The sequence below is a fragment of the Zootoca vivipara genome, chromosome 2, assembly GCF_963506605.1.
Source record: "Zootoca vivipara chromosome 2, rZooViv1.1, whole genome shotgun sequence".
Taxonomy (NCBI): Eukaryota; Metazoa; Chordata; class Lepidosauria; order Squamata; family Lacertidae; genus Zootoca; species Zootoca vivipara.
In genome coordinates this window covers 34065058-34084069 of record NC_083277.1, presented here as the reverse complement: position 1 = coordinate 34084069, position 19012 = coordinate 34065058, and the positions used below count along the sequence as shown (strand labels likewise).

General features: G+C 48.0%; 1 protein-coding gene across 1 annotated transcript; it reads right to left on the bottom strand.

Annotated features, from left to right (window-relative positions):
• Positions 1-7870: 7870 nt before the first annotated feature.
• Positions 7871-15559, bottom strand: BHLHE40 (basic helix-loop-helix family member e40). Its single transcript, XM_035106587.2, has 5 exons — positions 15046-15559; positions 14661-14730; positions 13983-14090; positions 12827-12950; positions 7871-11203 (listed from the first exon to the last, which is right to left on the bottom strand). The coding sequence occupies exons 1-5, from the start codon at positions 15132-15134 to the stop codon at positions 10344-10346; spliced, it is 1251 nt and encodes a 416-aa protein (XP_034962478.1). The 5' UTR covers positions 15135-15559; the 3' UTR covers positions 7871-10343.
• Between the last annotated feature and the right edge of the window lie 3453 nt (positions 15560-19012).

Below are 19012 nucleotides of genomic sequence, written 5' to 3'. Positions count from 1 at the left end.
CCATCCCAACCGAGGGTCTACCACGAAGACCTCACCGACGAATCCGAATCTGACAGGGAGGAAGTACACCGAGTACAGCGGCGCACTCAAGCAGCACACACACCACAGCAGCCTCGACGAGAAGGAGGGAACTGTGTAAGCTGCGGGGAGAACCACGAGAGGAGGACCTGTCGTTTCCGCAACGCAGAGTGCAGGCAGTGCAGAAAATTGGGACACATCGCCCGGGTGTGTCGGGCTCGACTCACCCGTCGACAAGCATCAGATGACCGACCCAGGAGCCCCAGGTCACACGGCACCATGCACCAAGGCAACTCGACGGAGATCACGGACTACCAGGTATTCCAGTTGCCCCATCCCAGCACAGAGAAAATTTATATAGAGGTACAGATAGAGGGAGCCCCATGCCGCATGGAGCTGGACACGGGTTCAACTCTATCCATAATCTCGGCCCGAACATTAAGGGAACTGTGCCCTAATGGGGGTCCCAAACTAAGGCCGGCCCCATTCACCCTCCGGGACTTCCAGAAACGTAAGGTCCCTACAATGGGGGTGGGGACCTTCAGGGTGCAATATCGAGGGCGAAAGCAACAATTGGACTTGCTGGTAGTTAAGGGCCCCTACGTTAGCTTACTGGGACTGGCATGGTTTGGACCTCTGGGGCTAGCCGTTACCGGGGTGAACCGCACTAGCTTACAAGTGGACGTGGACGCCATATGCAAAGAGTTTCCAGGGGTTTTCGATGGGGCATTGGGACGATATACAGGACCCCCCATTGCCCTACAGCTAGACCCCGCTGTACGACCCATCAGGCACAAGGCCCGCCGGGTCCCGTTCGCCCTGAAACCCCGCATAGACGAGGAATTGGACCGGCTCGTGGAGCAAGGAGTGCTGGAGCCGGTGCCCAACGCCCCCTGGGAAACTCCAATTGTCACACCCGTCAAGCCTAACGGTTCGGTCCGCATCTGTGCAGACTACAAATGCACCATAAACAAGGCTCTCACGGCCCATGCATACCCAGTGCCAGTGGTCAGCCATGTCCTCGCCACCCTGGCTGGGTCAAAAATCTTTGGCAAACTGGACTTGGCCCAAGCGTATCAACAGTTGCCTGTGGACGAAGCCACAGCAGAGGCTCAGACGATTGTGACGCACAGGTTATGTGTGGTGGCCGGGGATTGACAGAGCGATAGAGGCCTGGGTCCAACACTGCCAGACCTGCCAAGAATCCCGCCCGGATCCCCCAAGGGCCCCAGTCCAGCCCTGGGAGTCCGCCCGACATCCATGGTCACACTTGCACGTGGACTTCGCTGGCCCCTTCCAGGGAAAAACATTCTTCATAGTGGTGGATTCCTACACCAAATGGCTGGAGGTCGCACTGGTACCGTCCACTTCTACGGCGGCAGCCATCCGGGTACTACGTAAGCTTTTTGCAACCCACGGGCTCCCTGACACCCTCGTCTCGGACAATGGAACCGCATTCACGTCAGAGGAGTTCCAGACCTTCACAGCGCAGAACGCCATCCGCCACATCCGCTCAGCACCATTCCACCCTGCCACCAATGGCCAAGCGGAGCGCATGGTGCGGACCACCAAGGACAGCCTCCGCCGCATGACACAAGGGGACTGGGAATACCGCCTTGCCGCATTTCTTCTAGCACAGCACAGCACCCCAAGCACAACGACGGGCCGGAGCCCAGCTGAACTACTAATGGGCCGGCGCCTTGCAACTAGACTGGACCGACTTCACCCCGACAGAGCTCAGGATGAGGTAGTGGTGGGGAAAGGCAGGAACCCCCGGACATTTGTGGCCCAGGACGCAGTGTACGCAAAGAATTTTGGGGCAGGCCCAGCATGGGTACCCGCCACAGTCACCAAGGTGACCGGTCCCGTGTCGTACGAGGTACTAACGGAAGGGGGGCAATGTTGGCGCCGCCACTGCGACCAGCTACGGCGACGATTCCCAGGAGGAACCCGGGAGGAGAGCGGGACAGAGGGGTCCCAAGGGGACAGCAGGGCAGTGAGGCCTGTAGAGCGAGAGGGGTGGGCAGGGGAAGCAGAAGCAGTAGGCACAGAGGGGCGCCCCGAGGCTGGAAGGACACCGGAACCAGAGCCACAACCTAGTGGTTCAGTGGCGCCAGACCAGACAGCCCCGGCACAGCCAGCAGCCTCGGAACACGAGCCAGAACCAGAACCCCTGACCAAGGAACACCCCAGGCCACAACGCACACGGAGGCGGCCAGCAGACCTTGGGGACTACGAATGCAACTTCCCGGGCAGGACTGGAACTTAGAGGGGAGGGGTGTTATGTACTGAGCTGAATCCTAGAACAATAGGATTCAGAAACAGCGGGAGCTACCCAATCCAACTCCAGGTGGAAGTGAATCCGCAACCTGATTGGCCTGCTGGAGCAGCCAATCAGGCGGCGGGCAGAAGTGAATCTGCTACCTGATTGGCCTGTAGGAGCAGCCAATCAGGCTGCAGGCAGAAGTCAATCCACAATATAATTGGCCCACAGGTGTAGCCCTGAAGTAGCCAATCACGCAAGGCCCATTGTGTAAATAATGTATATAAGCAGATGGTTTTGGGAAAAGAGCCATTCTTCTTCTCCTCTTCTCCTTGATGACTATGAGCTGAATAAAGAGCATGAAATTCACTCTCGACTCCGAGTACATTTCACCACCTGTCCTCCATGTATAATTAATTAATAAATAGTGCAGTCCTTTACAGCAGGACTATTGACCCCCCCCCCCAGTATGTTGCTGGACTGTAACTCCCAGGATGCCCCAAAAGATGTTGAGCTTTTCTTTTTATAGGAAACTGCCCAAATTGAAATTGTTGATCCCACGGTTATTTGATTGAGCTGCCTAGGATCCAGGACAAAGCGCCACCTTTCAGAAATCCCCCCCCCAGACATCAATTCCACCATTGAAATCCTAGTACAGGCATCCCCAAACTGCGGCCCTCCAGATGTTTTGGCCTACAACTCCCATGATCCCTAGCTAACAGGACCAGTGGTCAGGGATGATGGGGGTTGTAGTCCAAAACATCTGGAGGGCCAAAGTTTGGGGATGCCTGTCCTAGTAATATCTGGACATATGGCAGCCCTACTTTACCATGGGCCATTTGGGCTGGGACCAGTGAGAGTACAACAGCATCTGACGGGCTACAAGTTCACCACCACGCCACCACTCTACCACCTTGATCGATGAGACTTCCTCCCAGGTAAATGTGAATTGGGTTACTTTGCATGTTAGAGTTCAGTCATAAGCCCGATTACTCAGAAGTCCCAAAGACTGCAATGAGATTTATGTTCAGCTGCGTATGCATAGGATTCTGCTCCTGATGAACGAGTGATTGTAGTAGCAACAACATCATCAACTATGGTCCCAATTCCACAAGCAGTCTCACAAGTTTATTGTAACAGCGGTAAGCGAAAACAGCTCTGGACAGAGCTAGCTTCACAGTGAAACAAGACTAATATTGCAGTTCTGTGAATACTTGGTTTTGTTCTGTTCAGGAAGGCTTACTTCCAGATAAGTGCGATAAGTGTAATTTCGTGAAATATTTCGAATGGGTTTGAAGCTAAGCATTTTCGAATTTTGAAGCTTTGGGGGTTGCTTTTAGAAACGGCAAAGTTTGATATTTATAGAACTCTGAGAGCACAATGTTAGCCTCACCCCCAGATAGCTATGTTAGGCACACCCAATGTTGCATCCATGACCAACATGACTTTTGACTGCTTCTTCGCACATGCACACACTCCAACCATCGCATGTGTGCTGTGTCACAAACTACTTCCCCCTGGAATTCTAGGCAAGCTGATGATGTGGCATGGGGTTGCGGGGGTTGCTGTTCAAGAAACATGCCAGAAAACACGACCAGGGATGACATCTTGTCTTCTGGACAGTGGCCAACATCAGCAAATGGCAGTGCCGACAAATTAGGCATCTTTGGAGTGTGATTTCAAGAACGATTTAACAGAAAATAGCGACGTATTTGCGGAAAGCAAGAATGGGGGGGTGGAAATCGCCCTATGAAATGGCTTTATTGTTCAAACTGTAACTTTTAAAAGGAACATTACCAAACAGACCTAGCGTTTTCCAGGAAGAAATAAACAGCAGCCAAGATTAATCTGGTGCAACCAGCAAGATCCCGCCACTTAAAGAGGTGTGCACCAGCTACACCCAGGCAGCATGTTGAAGCATGCAGCAAAACTCATGGTGACCTGGGGAATAGGCATGGCTACCCCCTGAGCAGGAACATGTGCCTGGCATCTACTTCAGGCCAAGCCCAACAGTGTGTGTAAGTAAGTAAGTAAGTAACATTTCTCATTTATTTCAAGTACATGGGGGTATAAAATTACAAAGGAGCAGCAAGGGCTAGAGTTGAGATGCTGAAGTCTGCACAGTGCCTTGCAAGAAAAAAGACACAGGGTGTTCGGTATGGCAGTGCACCAGCCGTGAGTAATGGATGTACCTGTGAAGATCGACTGGCCGCCAAGGAAGCACAGTGTAGATGCGTAGAACTTAGGGTGGCAGGAAGGGCAGTAAGTATAATCTATTATAAAATAAACAGCAAACGTCAGCATTTTTTTTTCAAGCTATACCATAAAATTCTACCATTTGGGCGAAACAAAATAATAAAAAAATTCCTTCCAGTAGCACGTTAGAGACGAACTAAGTTTGTCATTGGCATGAGCTTTTGTGTGCATGCACACTTCTTCAGATACACTGTATGTATCTGTGTGTATCTGAAGAAGTGTGTGCATGCACACGAAAGCTCATACCTATGACAAACTTAGTTGGTCTCTAAGGTGCTACTGGAAGGGATTTTTTAAATTTTGTTTCGACTATGTCAGACCAACACGGCTACCTACCTGTAACTACTACCATTTGGGCATAAAGGTTGCCAAGGTAAAGGGTAAAGGGACCCATGACAGTTAAGTCCAGTCGCGAACGACTGTGGGGTTGTGGCGCTCATCTCACTTTAAAGGCCAAGGGAGCTGGCATTTGTCTACTTCCACAGACAGTTTTTCCGGGTCATGTGGCCAGCATGCCTAAGCCGCTTCTGGCAAAGCCAAAGCAGCACACGGAAACGCTGTTTACCTTCCCGCCGGAGTGGTACCTATTTATCTGCTTGCACTGCATGCTTTAGAACTGCTAGGTTGGCAGGAGCTGGGACCAAACGACGGGCGCTCACCCTGTCACGGGGCCTCGAACCGCCAAGCTTCTGATTGGCAAGTCCAAGCGGCACAGTGGTTTAAACCACAGCGCCACCCGGGTCCCTAAAGGTTGCCAAAGTCTAAAGCTATTCCTTATGATCTTTCCCATCCTCTCTCAGTCTGATTAGGGGCAACTCTGTTTTTGCTGGACAACTCGAAATGAGAGCTGGTAGAAGTCGCCACAGATACAGCCATGTGACAGGGAGAGTGGGAGAGGAGGGGTGGAGACACCAACCTAGGCTGGTGCAATGTCATGAACTGGCCCTTGGCAATAGGGAAGGTAGCTGAACCATCTCATCCTAAGCCAGTAATTGGGAACCTGTAGATCCCCAGCTGTCGTTGCACTCAGTCTCCTGCCAGCTCCTACCAGCATGACTAATGATCAGGGAAGATGGTAGCTGCAGTCCACCACTGTCAGGGCCACAGGTTCCCCATCCCTGCTGGGCATCTTTGCCTCTGGGACCAATTCTAGGTACTAGTATTGACATTTAAGGCACCATATGGCCAGGGAATTGTGGGTCTCTCTCTCTCTCTCCCTCTCTCTCTCTCTCTCTCCCTCCCTCCCTCCCTCCCTCCCTCTCTCTCCAGTGGTCCCTCGACTTACGAACTTAATCCTTTCCGAATGCACATTCGTAGGTCGAAAAGTTCAGAAGTCGAAACGCGGTTTCCCATAGGAAAAAAAATATTTGGAAAAATTTGTAAGTCAAAAAAACCACATGGAAAAATTCGTAAGTCGAGGAAACTGCATTTAAAGCCGCCAACGGTTTCCGTTCGGATGTAGAAAAATTCGTAAGCGTGCGGCCATTTGTCCCATTTGTAAGTTGAAACCTACGGGTGTAGAGTAATTTGTAAGTCGAGGGACCTCTCTCTCTCTCTCTCTCTCTCTCTCTCTCTCTCTCTCTCTCTCTCTGTGTGTGTGTGTGTGTGTATAGTATGTATGTATGTATGTATGTATGTATGTATGTATGTATGTATGTATGTATATATAATTGGCCCAAGCGCCAATTATAGTGGAGTCAGCAGTCCATCACTGCATTGGACAAAAGTGGTAGCAGATAGGATCAGAGCCTTTACCACTATTTCCCCAGGCTCTGGAACTCCCTGCCTGAAGAGATAAGAACTGTTTCTCTCTGCCAAATTTCAGGTGGAGCTTAATTGGTGGCTTACTCTGTAAATTGTTAGTCTGATATTATTATTATTATTATTATTATTATTATTATTATTATTATTATTATTACTATATTTCAGAGTTGCTAATTTCCCACAACCTTCTTACCCACTTAATATCTTAAATAAATAATCTCAGTGATTGTTGTCCGTACTGAGAGAACTTAAATGAGGGTAGCCAACGGCAGTAGCTGCTTGCACCTTGCCAAAAAAAGGGTGGGTAAACGTATCATCAAAAGAGGACACGGGTGTGCATCGAGTCTGCATAGGCTAATTTATGTGTGTGGATGCAAATTTAGAAAGAATTACGACAATTTAAATAGAAACACATTCCACCATTGTGGGGAAGACTACAATCGGGTGACATGTGCACATACTTGGTCCAAGTGCTAGACAACTGTGGGTGGGCAACTTCCAAGGCCCTTGGTGGTCTCCCTTCTTATTGCCCTTTATCTTTAAACCAGATCCAGACCAGGCAACCTTTCAGTTTAGAGGTCGCCTTCAAACACAGGAGCCCCCCCCCCCTGGAAATTAGGACATACAGCCACCCAAAAGCCGGTGGGAAGTCTTAAGCCTTTGGAATGGCTTCAGTGACTGCTTTCTGTGCAAGCAGTGGTATTTGGCATTGGGTAAGAGAAAGCTACTTCTGTCTTCCCCAGTAGTGATGCTTTCTCTACGTCTTGTTTAGCAAAAAAAACAACCAACCATAGAATAAAGTTCAAGTGGGCCGCCTTGCATAACCTCCCTTACTTGAGGGCCGCGGTGGCACAATAGCAGCAGCTAGTTGAGTCTTAGGCCAAGCACAATGAGAAGACGAGCAATTTCAGTCAGGGACTGAAGTAGAGAGGCAAACAGCACCCCCTCCCTCAAGTCAAATCAAGTTATTTTTAGCACCTGAGGCAGAAAATCCCACTCTCAGTGAAATGTAACAATTGTAATGAACTGGAAGAACTAATGTTTGCTGCCCTTTCGTGATATCCCATATCAGCTGCCTGAAGTGGCTCTCTCATTCTGCCCAATGGTAGGGCTGGCCCCAATTTGCCCTGTGCCACCACAGCAGGCCTCTTGTTCCAATGAACTAGATGGTGCTAAGTCAACTTCCACCCAAGAATTCCAACCTTAATTTGGATTAATGATCATGTTGCCTGCTTCTGTACAACTGGGATAGGGAACCTGTGGCCCATAGCTGCCAAGTTATCCCTTTTTTTAAGGGATTTTCCCTTATGCTGAATAGGCTTCCTCGCGAGAAAAGGGAAAACTTGGCAGCTATGCTGTGGCCCTCCAGGACTCCAGCTCCCATCAGCCCCTGCCAGTGTATCCAATGGCCAAGGATGATGGAAGTTGTAGTCCAACAGCACCGGAGGGGGGGCAGGTTCCCCACCCCTATTGCATAACATTCACACCTGGATACAGTTGATGGCACAGACAGTATTTTATTATGACGACCAAAGGATTCCTCAACCACAAAGAGAAGCACTGCTCATGTTCCACAGGAAAAGAATTTTATTTAGTATTTTTTTAAAACAACTACGTAACATTTACTCTGATAAAAATATTTACAATATCCCCACGTTCCGGAAGGTTCCAAAAATATAAACACTCTACCTCTCCCTAGAGGATGAATGGATCATTCTCCTCAATAAAAAGAAAAACAGGAATACATTCATATTTCCCACTTTCTTTGTACTCAAGTAGTTTTACAAATAATAGACTTCTGAAACATTTTTTTTACATATCCATATAATATATATTTATATGTACACATTTATATTTATAACAGATTTTACAAATAAAGGCAACAACCGTGTACAAAAAAAACACCTTTTTTTGAAAACAGACAATAAAATAAATGGTCAAATACGATCTGCAATTCAGCATAGTGCATTCTAGCAGTTGGTGCAATAGTGTAAGGAGAATTCGTAGGACCGCAGAGCTCTATGAATGTCTCAGAACTACTCAGATGACACCACCATATGACATGGGTTATTATTACTGTTTTAAGTAGCCGAAATCAAATGGGAGTATTCACCAGTGCAGAATCTGCTCCATCTAGATGATGGTTTCTCACACTATTTGGTTTGGTGCGGCAGCACACAACTATGAGCACAGGAAAGTGTCCCGGGGAGGGGGGAGGGAACGTCTTCCACTGCGGCACTCCAGCAGTGAATATGGCAATCCAGTTGTGCAAACTTCACAGCCCATGCCAGACACAATCAGTTCCAGGGGAGCAGGGCAGAGGCTGTAGAACTAGGGTTATGACACACCAAAACAGCACATCTGGTAGTCTCCATCAAGAGCACTCATGGCCAACAATGACACTGCCACCCGGGCAAGAGACCTGCTTTTCTTTCGCAGAGAGCATTGCTCATCCACTTCCTGCAGTTCTTATAAACTACCATCAAGGTCCAGCCTTAGGAGGATGCAACATAAGAGAGTAGCTTCAGGCAGCAGATGCTGGAGGGGAATCCCTCCAACTATCATTGTCTGTTTCTTCGATTTAAAATGTGCTCTAATACAAACTACTGGGGGCGGGGGGAGATTTATTCGGTTGGGTGTGTTATTTTCACTTTGGGGTCCTTTCCACCTGTACCTGCCCAGCCTAGACCAGGATCATAAGCCTGCCTCTTGCTTTAGTGCAAAAGTGCCATATATTCCACACCCGGTGAATTAGGTATTGCTCGGGGGGTGGGGGGGGACAGGACGAAGAAACAAAAAACCTTATGGGTTTCAGGGAAGTGCTTAGCATTGCCAGTTCTGCTACCGCAGACTGCAAGGGCTATCTGAGTAAGGCCTTCATCTCAGAAACTGTAACATTCCATATTATGTTTACATTGGTACCTGGAAGAAAGTTACAAACCCTGCTATGGGCATGCAACTCCCTTACATAACAGCCAGATCTTGTCGCCTTCAAGGACGGGGGACAAATTGAGAATGGACTTCAGAGAATATCACGCTGGTGACATCCTTGCAACAGAATAGGATCCATAGTAAAACAGCTAGTGGCAGGCAGCTCCCTTGTAAAAGTACCAGTCTGATCTGATCGGATCTGATTTTATTGTTTGCTTGCCAGAGCTGAACCGTGCCACAGCATGGATTGTTTATCTGTCCACTTCTTGGGGACAAGTCCCAGACATTCCTATCTAGCAGTTATGAGAAGCAATGCCTAGTGTGAGAAACAAAGAGGCATAGAATGCTCCTCAAGGATGCCCTCTCTTTTGTCACCATCCTTATCCAACAGCTCATGCTGAACAAAATTTCCAGGCAGAATCTAAAAGGAAAATGATGTCTGCAATTCAGGAGAAATGTGATGAGAATCCAGTCTCAAAATCTCCCTGAATTGCTTACTATGCTCTGCTAGCCAGTGACTACTAAAAGCAGGGCTGATCCCAATGCTTAAATTGCTATATATGTATGTGTGTTTGTGAGTGTTAAGTTAAAAGGTTTTGAATATTGGCAGCAGCAGGAAGAGGGGAAGCCTCTCTGTTTGAATCCAGCTCTTTTACTAAGCAAAGTTCTCATGAGAAGTACCACTTTTTTGTATTATTCACAAGAGTCTAAATCCACCTCTCTCTCTTTTTTAGTTTTCATTCACAGCTTTGAAATATAATCCTAGCCAACCAATTCAGGTCTTTCTTTGCAGATGGCAGAAAGGAAAACAAACAAACAAAAGCCCATCAACACATTTAAGGGGCGAGGAGAAGCAGCAAGAACCGGCTCCTTTGCATTACTAATTTGGGTTCATCTCTGAGGTTTTTCCTAAATTCTCTGGGCAGTCAAAGCAAGGGATGATTCAGCTTCTCTACATATAACATGATCAACGATCTCTCCCCTCCCCTCAGTGCTTCTCAGTTCAGCCACTTTAGGGTGTGTGTGAGAGAGAGACACAGGGAACCCTGAAATAATCACAAACTCATCCAGCAAAGGGGGAGAAAAATCTCAAGGAAAAGTCACTCCAAGTTTAGTCTTTGGTTTCCAAATTCAAAGGAGACATCTGCTTCAAAGCTTGAAGCAGAGCAGTAGAGTCCATGGGGGAGTGGGATGGTGCTGGAGAAGGGAGTTGCTGAGGCATTAGTAAAGGAGAAGAAATCTTATCTGGGTTCATTAACCCTGAAAGTGCTGCAGTGGAGGCTGGGAGGCCTGGATACAAGAGAGGCATAGAGGCCGGGTACCAGCACTTCTCCAGCATAGGCAGGTAGGCTGTCGCTGAGGGTGGAATCAAATAGAAAGGCAGGCACAGAGGAGGCTGGTGAGGGTGAGGGCCCAAGAAACTGCTTGGAGAGCCGAGCACATCGCTGCTAAAATGATCTTCGTCCTCCAACATTTCCATCCTGGTTCTTTTGGCTGGCGGGTCCTCAGTCTCTTGTTTGATAGAGCTGATTCTCTCCTGGACGGCATACTTGAGTTCAGCGTCCTTTTTAAAATATTGCTGGTCGGATTTGGAGTCGCTTTTCTCCAGCTCCCCCCCATATCCACTGTCTGTGTCTGTGTCGCTGCCACTCTGCTCTCCGCTAGAGTGGGCGAAAGTCCTCTGGATCACAGGCACACAGTTTTTCCCATGAGCCTCGGCAGCTTTGGTCAGAGCGCCAGACTTCTCCTTCAGTTCCGCAAGTTTAGGGGCAGCATCGCCAGGCTTCCTGCTGGTTCCACCCTGAAGAACCTCGGAGGCCATTCTGTGCAGGTGGCCGATGAGCTGGGAGGATTTCAGCTCCTTGCTGTTCTCGTGTTTGGCCACATACTGCAGCACTTCTTTGGCACACATTTGGAAACCGGACCGAAACACCTCCTGGCTGGAGTCAAGGCTCCTTGGGGGCAGCTCATCTGAGGAAACACCAGCAGAAGGGGAAAAGGTTTTTTTAAAAATGAATATATCAGAAAAGTTAAACCAAAAGTTATTATCATAACCATACAGCACAAGTTTATGCATGTTTACTCAAAAGCAAGATGTACTTCTGTTCAGTGCAGCTAACTCCAGCATGGCCAGCATGGAAAGGGTAGTAACCAGAGACTTTGTAAAGCCACCTATTTTGGGAACAGTACTGGAGAAAGACACCTTATTTCAGCTGAGTAGCTGTTTGAACCTGCAAGGGTGAAATTCAGGCTTCTCTCAAGTCGATAGGAAGACTTCCACTGCATTGGAATGTCTCTGTTGGTCTAACAGGAGCCTTTGAAGCACAGCAAACAAACATAACAGGAAGCAAACTAGTTCTTATCATGCAAGACTCCAGTGTGTTGGGTGAACCGTGGAATGAAAATAAACCGCTTGAGGTTTCGGTCAGCTTCAGTGTATGTTACAGCCCATGAAGTGCCCAAGCCACTACAGACTTCAGCGAGGGCAGGTCAACTTAACTGCAGACAAGTTGATATAGTAACACCCACGACACTCACCCCTTGTAGCGTTCTGCACTAACTACAGCTGCAATGTCAAGAGCAGTTTGCTGCATAGACCTGCCCCCATCACATGGTGACATGTTTGGGCCTTGTTTGGCCGTTCCTGGTGGCAGCTCGCAACAGCACAGAGCCAAGATTAGGAGCCTGTGGTGTTTGGGGCCATATCACCTAAACCAGCATGGCCAGGAATGACAGAAGCTGAAACCCTCCAACATCTGGAAGGCCGCAGGCAACACATCCCTGGCATAAAAACTGTCCACATATCAGTGGTAATTTGCATGGTAAGCAACTCTGAATGCAACAACTTTGTGACTTTGCAGAGGGAGGTGTGGCTTTTACATTGTAAGCCAGGCATAGGCAAACTCGGCCCTCCAGGTGTTTGGGGACTACAATTCCCATCATCCCTGACCACTGGTCCTGTTAGCTAGGGAATGATAGGAGTTGTAGTCCCAAAACATCTGGAGGGCCGAGTTTGCCTATGCCTGTTTTAAGCTGTATAGAAATGGGGCAGAAAGTGTAAAGGAGGAGAAGACAGGGCTTATCGGAGAAGAAGCAAAGACTTGGGTAGGGGGAAGTTAAAGGGCAGCAGAAGGCACAGAATGACATTATGCAGGAGAAGAATGAAGTGGGGGAGGGATCACTCAGAGGTGTAGAAGCTATTCCAGGCTTCTAGGTTGCTGGAACACCATGTTGGGAAAAACTGACCCTGTCAGAAATCCAACTCCTGACATGAAGGTGATAACAGCAGTTGGCAACTGAACTTTTTTTAAAAAAAAACCTGATCGAATTTAAAATAAAGAGCTAGTTTTATATGAAAAGGGCAAAGGATAGGGACAAGTTTTATATACTTTCGATAACACAAGGAAGAATTAGAGCTCTCTTCCCCCGGAACAGTTCTACTGAAATCCACAGGACTGCTCTGATGCATGCATGATTAGCTGAAGAGGATTTGGAAGACATTAGCAAGAGTATAAAAAGTGCGAGGAATAGAGTCATCGCAATCTCCAGGAGCTTTCCTGGTCAGGGTAACAACAGCATGGTCAGAGTACTCACCAGCATGTAGACCTTTTTGGAGGGCAATGATCTGCTGCTGCTGTTGCTCAATGAGACTGGTTAGTGCTTTCACGTGCTTCAAGGTAAGTTCAAGAACCACCGCCTTTTCCAAGTGTCCTAATGTCTGGGAAGGGAGAAAAATGGCTCATTTGAGGATGGCTGGAAAGGGAAGGAGCCTAAACACAAGACTGATAACCGATTGGGCAGTTTAGGGGGTAGGGAGCTTGTAAGGATGTGAATGGGTCTAAGCTTGACGTGACACTCATTTTTATTCTGACTGACAGCTATTTAAATCCATATATTATATAAGTTAAAAAGTATAATATTTAGAAAGGGCTATGGCCATTTTTTGTGTCCCCCCCCAAAAAAAAGTGTGTCTGCATAATAAACACAAGTTTTATGTATCTGCCCTGCTGGCACCTCAGTCGTAAAATGAGGAATTCCAACATAAGGTTTTTCTTTTGCTGTGACTAAATAGGGCAAAGCAAATAGTTGAAGCAAGGCAACACTGGTATCCCAAACAACCCTGAATAATAATTTAGACAATCTGCCTGCCATTTTTTAAAAAATAAATAAATAAATAGCAATGCCGTTCTTAATACCACAGAATGGGTTGCTTGGAGCTGTGGTCTAAACCAGCCTTCCCCAAACTGGTGCCCTCCACATGTGGCTGGATTCCAACTCTCACAAGCCCCAGCCAGCATGACCAATGGTCAGGGGTGATGGGAGTTGGAGCGCAATAGCTTCTAGATGGGCACCAGGTTGGGGTAGGTTAGCCTAAAATGAATTCACCTATCTGAAACCATGGGGTCTAAAGCAAAAACATAACGATATGGAAAGGGGTCACTAGCAAATCCACATTAAAATCTACCCAGTAAGCTCCAGGGAAAAAAATATTTTATCTAATCCCTGTTTAATTTAATGTGTCATCTGGTCCAGTCCATGCATGCATGTTCTTGAGAAACTGATCTCATTGGAAACAAAACCAGGAGACTCCAAGTGACAATCCAAACCCTGAAATGCAACCCTCTCCAGTTGAATCTGCAGCACTCCAGAAAACCTCTAGGTGGCACTTTCACCTGCACAAAGATCCATTAAACCCAACATGCTCCCCAAAAGGAAGATGATTTTGGGCAGTGGCCAGATTTTCACTTACTGTAAGTTTGAGATGTTCTGGTAAGAGATCTTTCAGCTGGGCAATGCATTCATTAATCCTATCACGTCTTTTCTTCTCTATCAGTCTGTGGGGCAGCTTATAGGTCTCCTGGAAGTCAAAAGGGGAGAAAAACAACTGCATCACTCCAAATGAAAAGTGATTCTTAAGCGCTATGGAGACAACCTTTTCTCAAGGGCTCTAAAACATAAAGCTGCACAGCCATAAAGGGGGGGGGGGAGGAAGAAACATCTCCTTAAGGCAGAAGCAAAATCCTCCAAGTACCACAGAGTTTATATCAGAAAATTTATGCATTTTGATCATGCCCAGAAAAGTATTTTATACAGCTACAACTAATGGATTATTTTAGGTTATGACAAGGAAGTAAATCTTATCTACTAAAATTGTTTTTCCTTAAAAAGAAAATCTTAACAGTGTCGTCCCACCTTTAAAAAATATATTTCCTCAAAAAGAAAACACAAAAAACCAACCACGTTTGTGCACACTGGGGTGGTGTTGTTTTTTGTAAAAGAAACACACCAAGCTTCTTCATATATATTTCACAGGACAACTTCCTTATATTCGAACCCAAACTGTGCATTAAACCATCTCAAAAGTGGGCAAAAACCGAAGATGCCAACAAGCAAAAAAGGAAAAGGAAAGAAAAATGCTTGTATTTACCTTGCTGTCCTCACCCCTTTTTATCCCTCTTCTGGGCTTGTAAACTTGATAAATATGAGCGAAATCCAACCTGCAGAGGACAAAATAACGTCATATCACTCATAACCAAGGGGACAACCATCTCCCCCTCCCACACGGAGCCCCAGAACCTACTGAAGCCCGTAGGTGCCATGTGGGGCGGAATTCGGAGGCTACTAATGCGGACCCAGACCGACCGGGTGGGCTCGGAAAGCGAATCGCAGCGCAAGCCCCGGCACGCCTGCTGGCCAGCAAACCGCGTTGGCTTCCGTGGGACTTAAAATCCCGGGTCAGCGCGTTTGAGATCGCAGCCTTGAAATATTTATCAACAAATCTGCCCGTGATATCCTTCCGTAGCGGCACTTACCCTGACATTTCGCTGCCCTCCAGAGCTGCCAGCTTGCCCAGGCAAGGTGGTGGTGGAGGGGGAGGCTGAGCGCTGGGGATCCTTTCCATTTAAACCGGCTTGCTTTTTCTTTTCTTTTCCAACAACCCAAGTTCTCTGCTGGAAGTAAGGTGGAGGCTGGCAAGCTAGTTAGCTGGCTGGCAGGCACACTGCTCCGTGTCAACGCGAATCCAGTGACTGAGCCGGGATGTTCCCCCGCGGACGCGCCACCTCCAGCAAACGGTGCGCGCCTGGCACCCAAAAAAGAAGCGGCACCGGAAGAGCGCAGCAGATCAGCTAGCGGCGTCGGCTGCTGCTCTTAGTTGCTCATGTCCTCCTTCTACTTGGCAGCGCTGGGCGTCTGCACCGGGTCGCGCGGGAGCTGGCGAGCTGAGGAGTAATTGGAAGGCTGCAGGCTGGGTTAAATGTGAGCGAGTGGGTGGACTGGAGCTACGTGTTCTACCCTGTGACTCCGGGCACGTCTGGCTGCTACCGGAGGGAGGGACAGACCTGCCTTCCCCTCCATCACATGAGCCTCACGTGTTGGACAACGCTTCAGCCTCTCCCGAGGCCCCCGCCCTCGCCGCTCCCAGCCACACAAGCAGGCGAAGCCGCCGCCGCCGCCAAAACGTGATAGGGTGATCCCTCTCTCTCTCTCTTTCTCTCCCTACCCCGGCCTGGCTCCTCTCCTGCTGTCGGCTTGGGTGCGCGCGTGCGCGCGCGCAAAAAGGAGAAGGAGGCGGGTGAGGGAAGCCAGGCTATCCTCGCACATGACGGGGCGAGGAGGCGGCGGAGAGGTGCAAGGGATCAGATGCTCCCTAGTGGGGTGGCTAAGCGCCGATCCACAAGGCACTTCGCACATGCTCAAAGACTTCCTTGATCGGGACCTTCCCCATAGCCCCCAGTACGAACCTGCGTCCTGGAGAGTCCTGGCGCGGGTTGGGAAGCTCAGCCCTGCTCTTTTTTGCCTTTGCTCCATTTAGCGCTGCAAGGTGAAACTTACACAAAATAAGGAACAGCTGAACTGTGAAGTGCAGTGGATAGAAAGAGAGAGAATGTATGCATCTTAGTTCTAAGGAAGGTCCAAGACTCGGATCTGCTTGGCAGCTATGCTTTCCCTATTGACCCCAAGTGTGCGTGTGTGTGTGTGTTTGTGGTGCCACTGGTGGGCAGGCTGGGCTCTGCCCATGTTTGACTATAGATCTCAAGACTGAGTCTTGGCATTAGGAACATTTTCCAGGGTTGTGCCCTGACTCAAATCTTAATAATGAGGTTTTCTCTTGAGCTGGTGTGATCTTCAGGAACACAAAGTCTCTGATCCGCCCAGGTTACAGGTACTTAAAGATACACTAAATATTTTCCATAACAGAGCACACTTTAGTTTCAGCAGTGTGTGTGTTTGATTTTCATCAGGTTAAATAGCATAAAAGGGAAGGGCTAAATCATTGTAACCAAGCAGCACAGGCCAGGCCTGAATTTGTGCACCCTATCACTGCTTTTTACAGTGAATAAATTGTTGTTGTTTAGTCGTTTAGTCGTGTCCGACTCTTCATGACCCCATGGACCATAGCACGCCAGGCACTCCTGTCTTGCACTGCCTCCCGCAGTTTGGTCAAACTCATGTTCGTAGCTTCGAGAACACTGTCCAACCATCTTGTCCTCTGTCGTCCCCTTCTCCTAGTGCCCTCAATCTGTCCCAACATCAGGGTCTTTTGCAAGGATTCTTCTCTTCTCATGAGGTGGCCAAAGTATTGGAGCCTCAGCTTCACGATCTGTCCTTCCAGGGAGCACTCAGGGCTGATTTCCTTAAGAATGGATAGGTTTGATCTTCTAGCAGTCCATGGGACTCTCAAGAGTCTCCTCCAGCACCATAATTCAAAAGCATCAATTCTTCGGCGATCAGCCTTCTTTATGGTCCAGCTCTCACTTCCATACATCACTACTGGGAAAACCATGGCTTTAACTATACGGACCTTTGTCGGCAAGGTGAATAAATAAGAAAGCCTATTATGGATCTCCTTCATCCCATCTAATTTGGTACCACCGTAAGTGGCCAAATGGCTACCTGCTTGCACCTCCCATTGAATGACTAATTCTGTTTAATAGCATTTATAACAGTGAGCAACAGCAAAGTCCCCTCTCATTTGAGATACCATTTTTTGACATGTGCCTCCACCACTTCGCCCAGTATAGATGCAGAGTTGATACAGGACTAGCTTGCACTTTTTCTTGAAGAAAGGCAGCAGTAACAATGTGTTGAGAGGTCCTACAGTGTGCTTTAGGTGCAAAATTTAAGACAAACATCCATTTGTTCCTGGTGAATTTTTTAAGCCTTTCATAAATGTAAAGATAGTGCTGCTGTTGGATAGGCCCTTGTCCCTGAGGAGTCCCACCTTTATAGAAACATAAGTGTTGAATTCAGTTTAGGAAAATTCAGCTACATTATTGATACATTAATCCCAAAGGAGCTTATATTAAGATGGTGGTCCAGATGGCTTCAGAGAGTGAAGTCCCCCCCCTCCTGCTTGTCTAGTGTCTTATCGTCTGAGAGCAAGCATAGTTCAGTACAGAATTGACCTGAGAATCCCCCAAACCACACAAACTACAAGCTTACTGTTATAGATGCCATTAAATGAAATGAATGTTTCAAGGGGCAGTACAGCTGGGACCCTGATTGGTCACTTAGGGCCACTGTCAGGTCAGATGAAAGAAATCCATAACCCTGTACATCTTTGCTGTTGAAAAAGTCCCCCTTAACTTCGTGGAACTTACTTCTGAGTCAACATGCATAGAAGTTGAGCTGCATTGCTTCATCTCACAATTTCCCCTTTAAAGAGGAAAATAAAGCTTGTAATGATTTACCTCTTTGGCTTGCCGTGAGAATGAAGAAGTTTGAGGGCCAAAGTCCTTGTTAGGTTAAGTGTGTGGCTCTTGTTTCTTAGAATGTGGTGGGCACAAACGAGTTAACTGCCCTCTCCTTACTGCAGACCATGTCTGAGTCACCCTACTTCTGAGTCCCCACAGGCAAGCTGAAACTGGTAGGAGCTGTGGGTGGGGCTGGCCGGCCCTGCCATTAGCCAAAAGTGAGTCAGTTGCCCCAGGCAGCAGATGCCGTGGGATAGCAGTGGCACGGCTTGCCCCCCCCCCCAATTTTGTTTTGATGTTGTATTTTTATGTTGTGAACCGCCCCGACATCTGGAGATGAAGGGCAGTGTACAAATTTAATAAATAATAAAAACCTGTCTCAGTGGGCTGCTTGCACTAATTAGTGTGTGTGTGTGTGTGTGTGAGAGAGAGAGAGAGAGAGAGAGAGAGAGAGAGAGAGAGAGAGAGAGAGAGAGAGAAGTAGCCGTTTATTACCAGTTTTATGATGCAGGTTCAGAGATGCAGGATGCACACATACATTTAAAATGCATGGCTCCCTTCCCCAAGAATCCTGGGAACTGTGGTTTGTTAAGGGTTCCGGGAACTGCAGCGTTCCCTCTGTGTATCAGGGTAAACTACAGGTCCCAGGATTCTTCAGGGGAAGTCAGGCGCTTTAAAAGTCTCGTGTGCAGGCAGCCGCATTGAAGGCAGATCAAGCTGGCTGCACCTGACTTTAATGCACATTTAACTTATTCATACCAGAGGGAGTAACCCTGGGTGGAGGCAAGGACACCTGTAAACTGCACCAGGAGGAATCTCTCTCCTTTGGCATGCCTTGTCTCAAACCTTCCCACAAGCAGCAAGCCAAACAAGGAGGCAGGAGGACCCTGGGTAAACTGCAGCAGAAACCTTTGCCCATAGCTGCCAAGTTTTCGCTTTTCTCACGAGGAAGCCTATTCAGCATAAGGGAAAATCCCTGTAAAAAAGGGATAACTTGGCAGCTATGCCTTTGCCATTCACTGAATGAGGCTGGCTCCCTGAGATTATGGCAGCTCTCCAGCAGGAGCAGAGGCAGGCCATGCTA

Bases quoted from the DNA above. Each gene is read 5' to 3' on its own strand.
- BHLHE40 (XM_035106587.2), bottom strand. From the start codon at position 15,134: ATGGAAAGGATCCCCAGCGCTCAGCCTCCCCCTCCACCACCACCTTGC. The intron at 14,731-15,045 runs GTAAGTGCCGCT...TGTCCTCTGCAG, and splicing joins GAGGGCAGCGAAATGTCAGG to GTTGGATTTCGCTCATATTT. The intron at 14,091-14,660 runs GTAAATACAAGC...TTTGACTTCCAG, and splicing joins AAAGGGGTGAGGACAGCAAG to GAGACCTATAAGCTGCCCCA.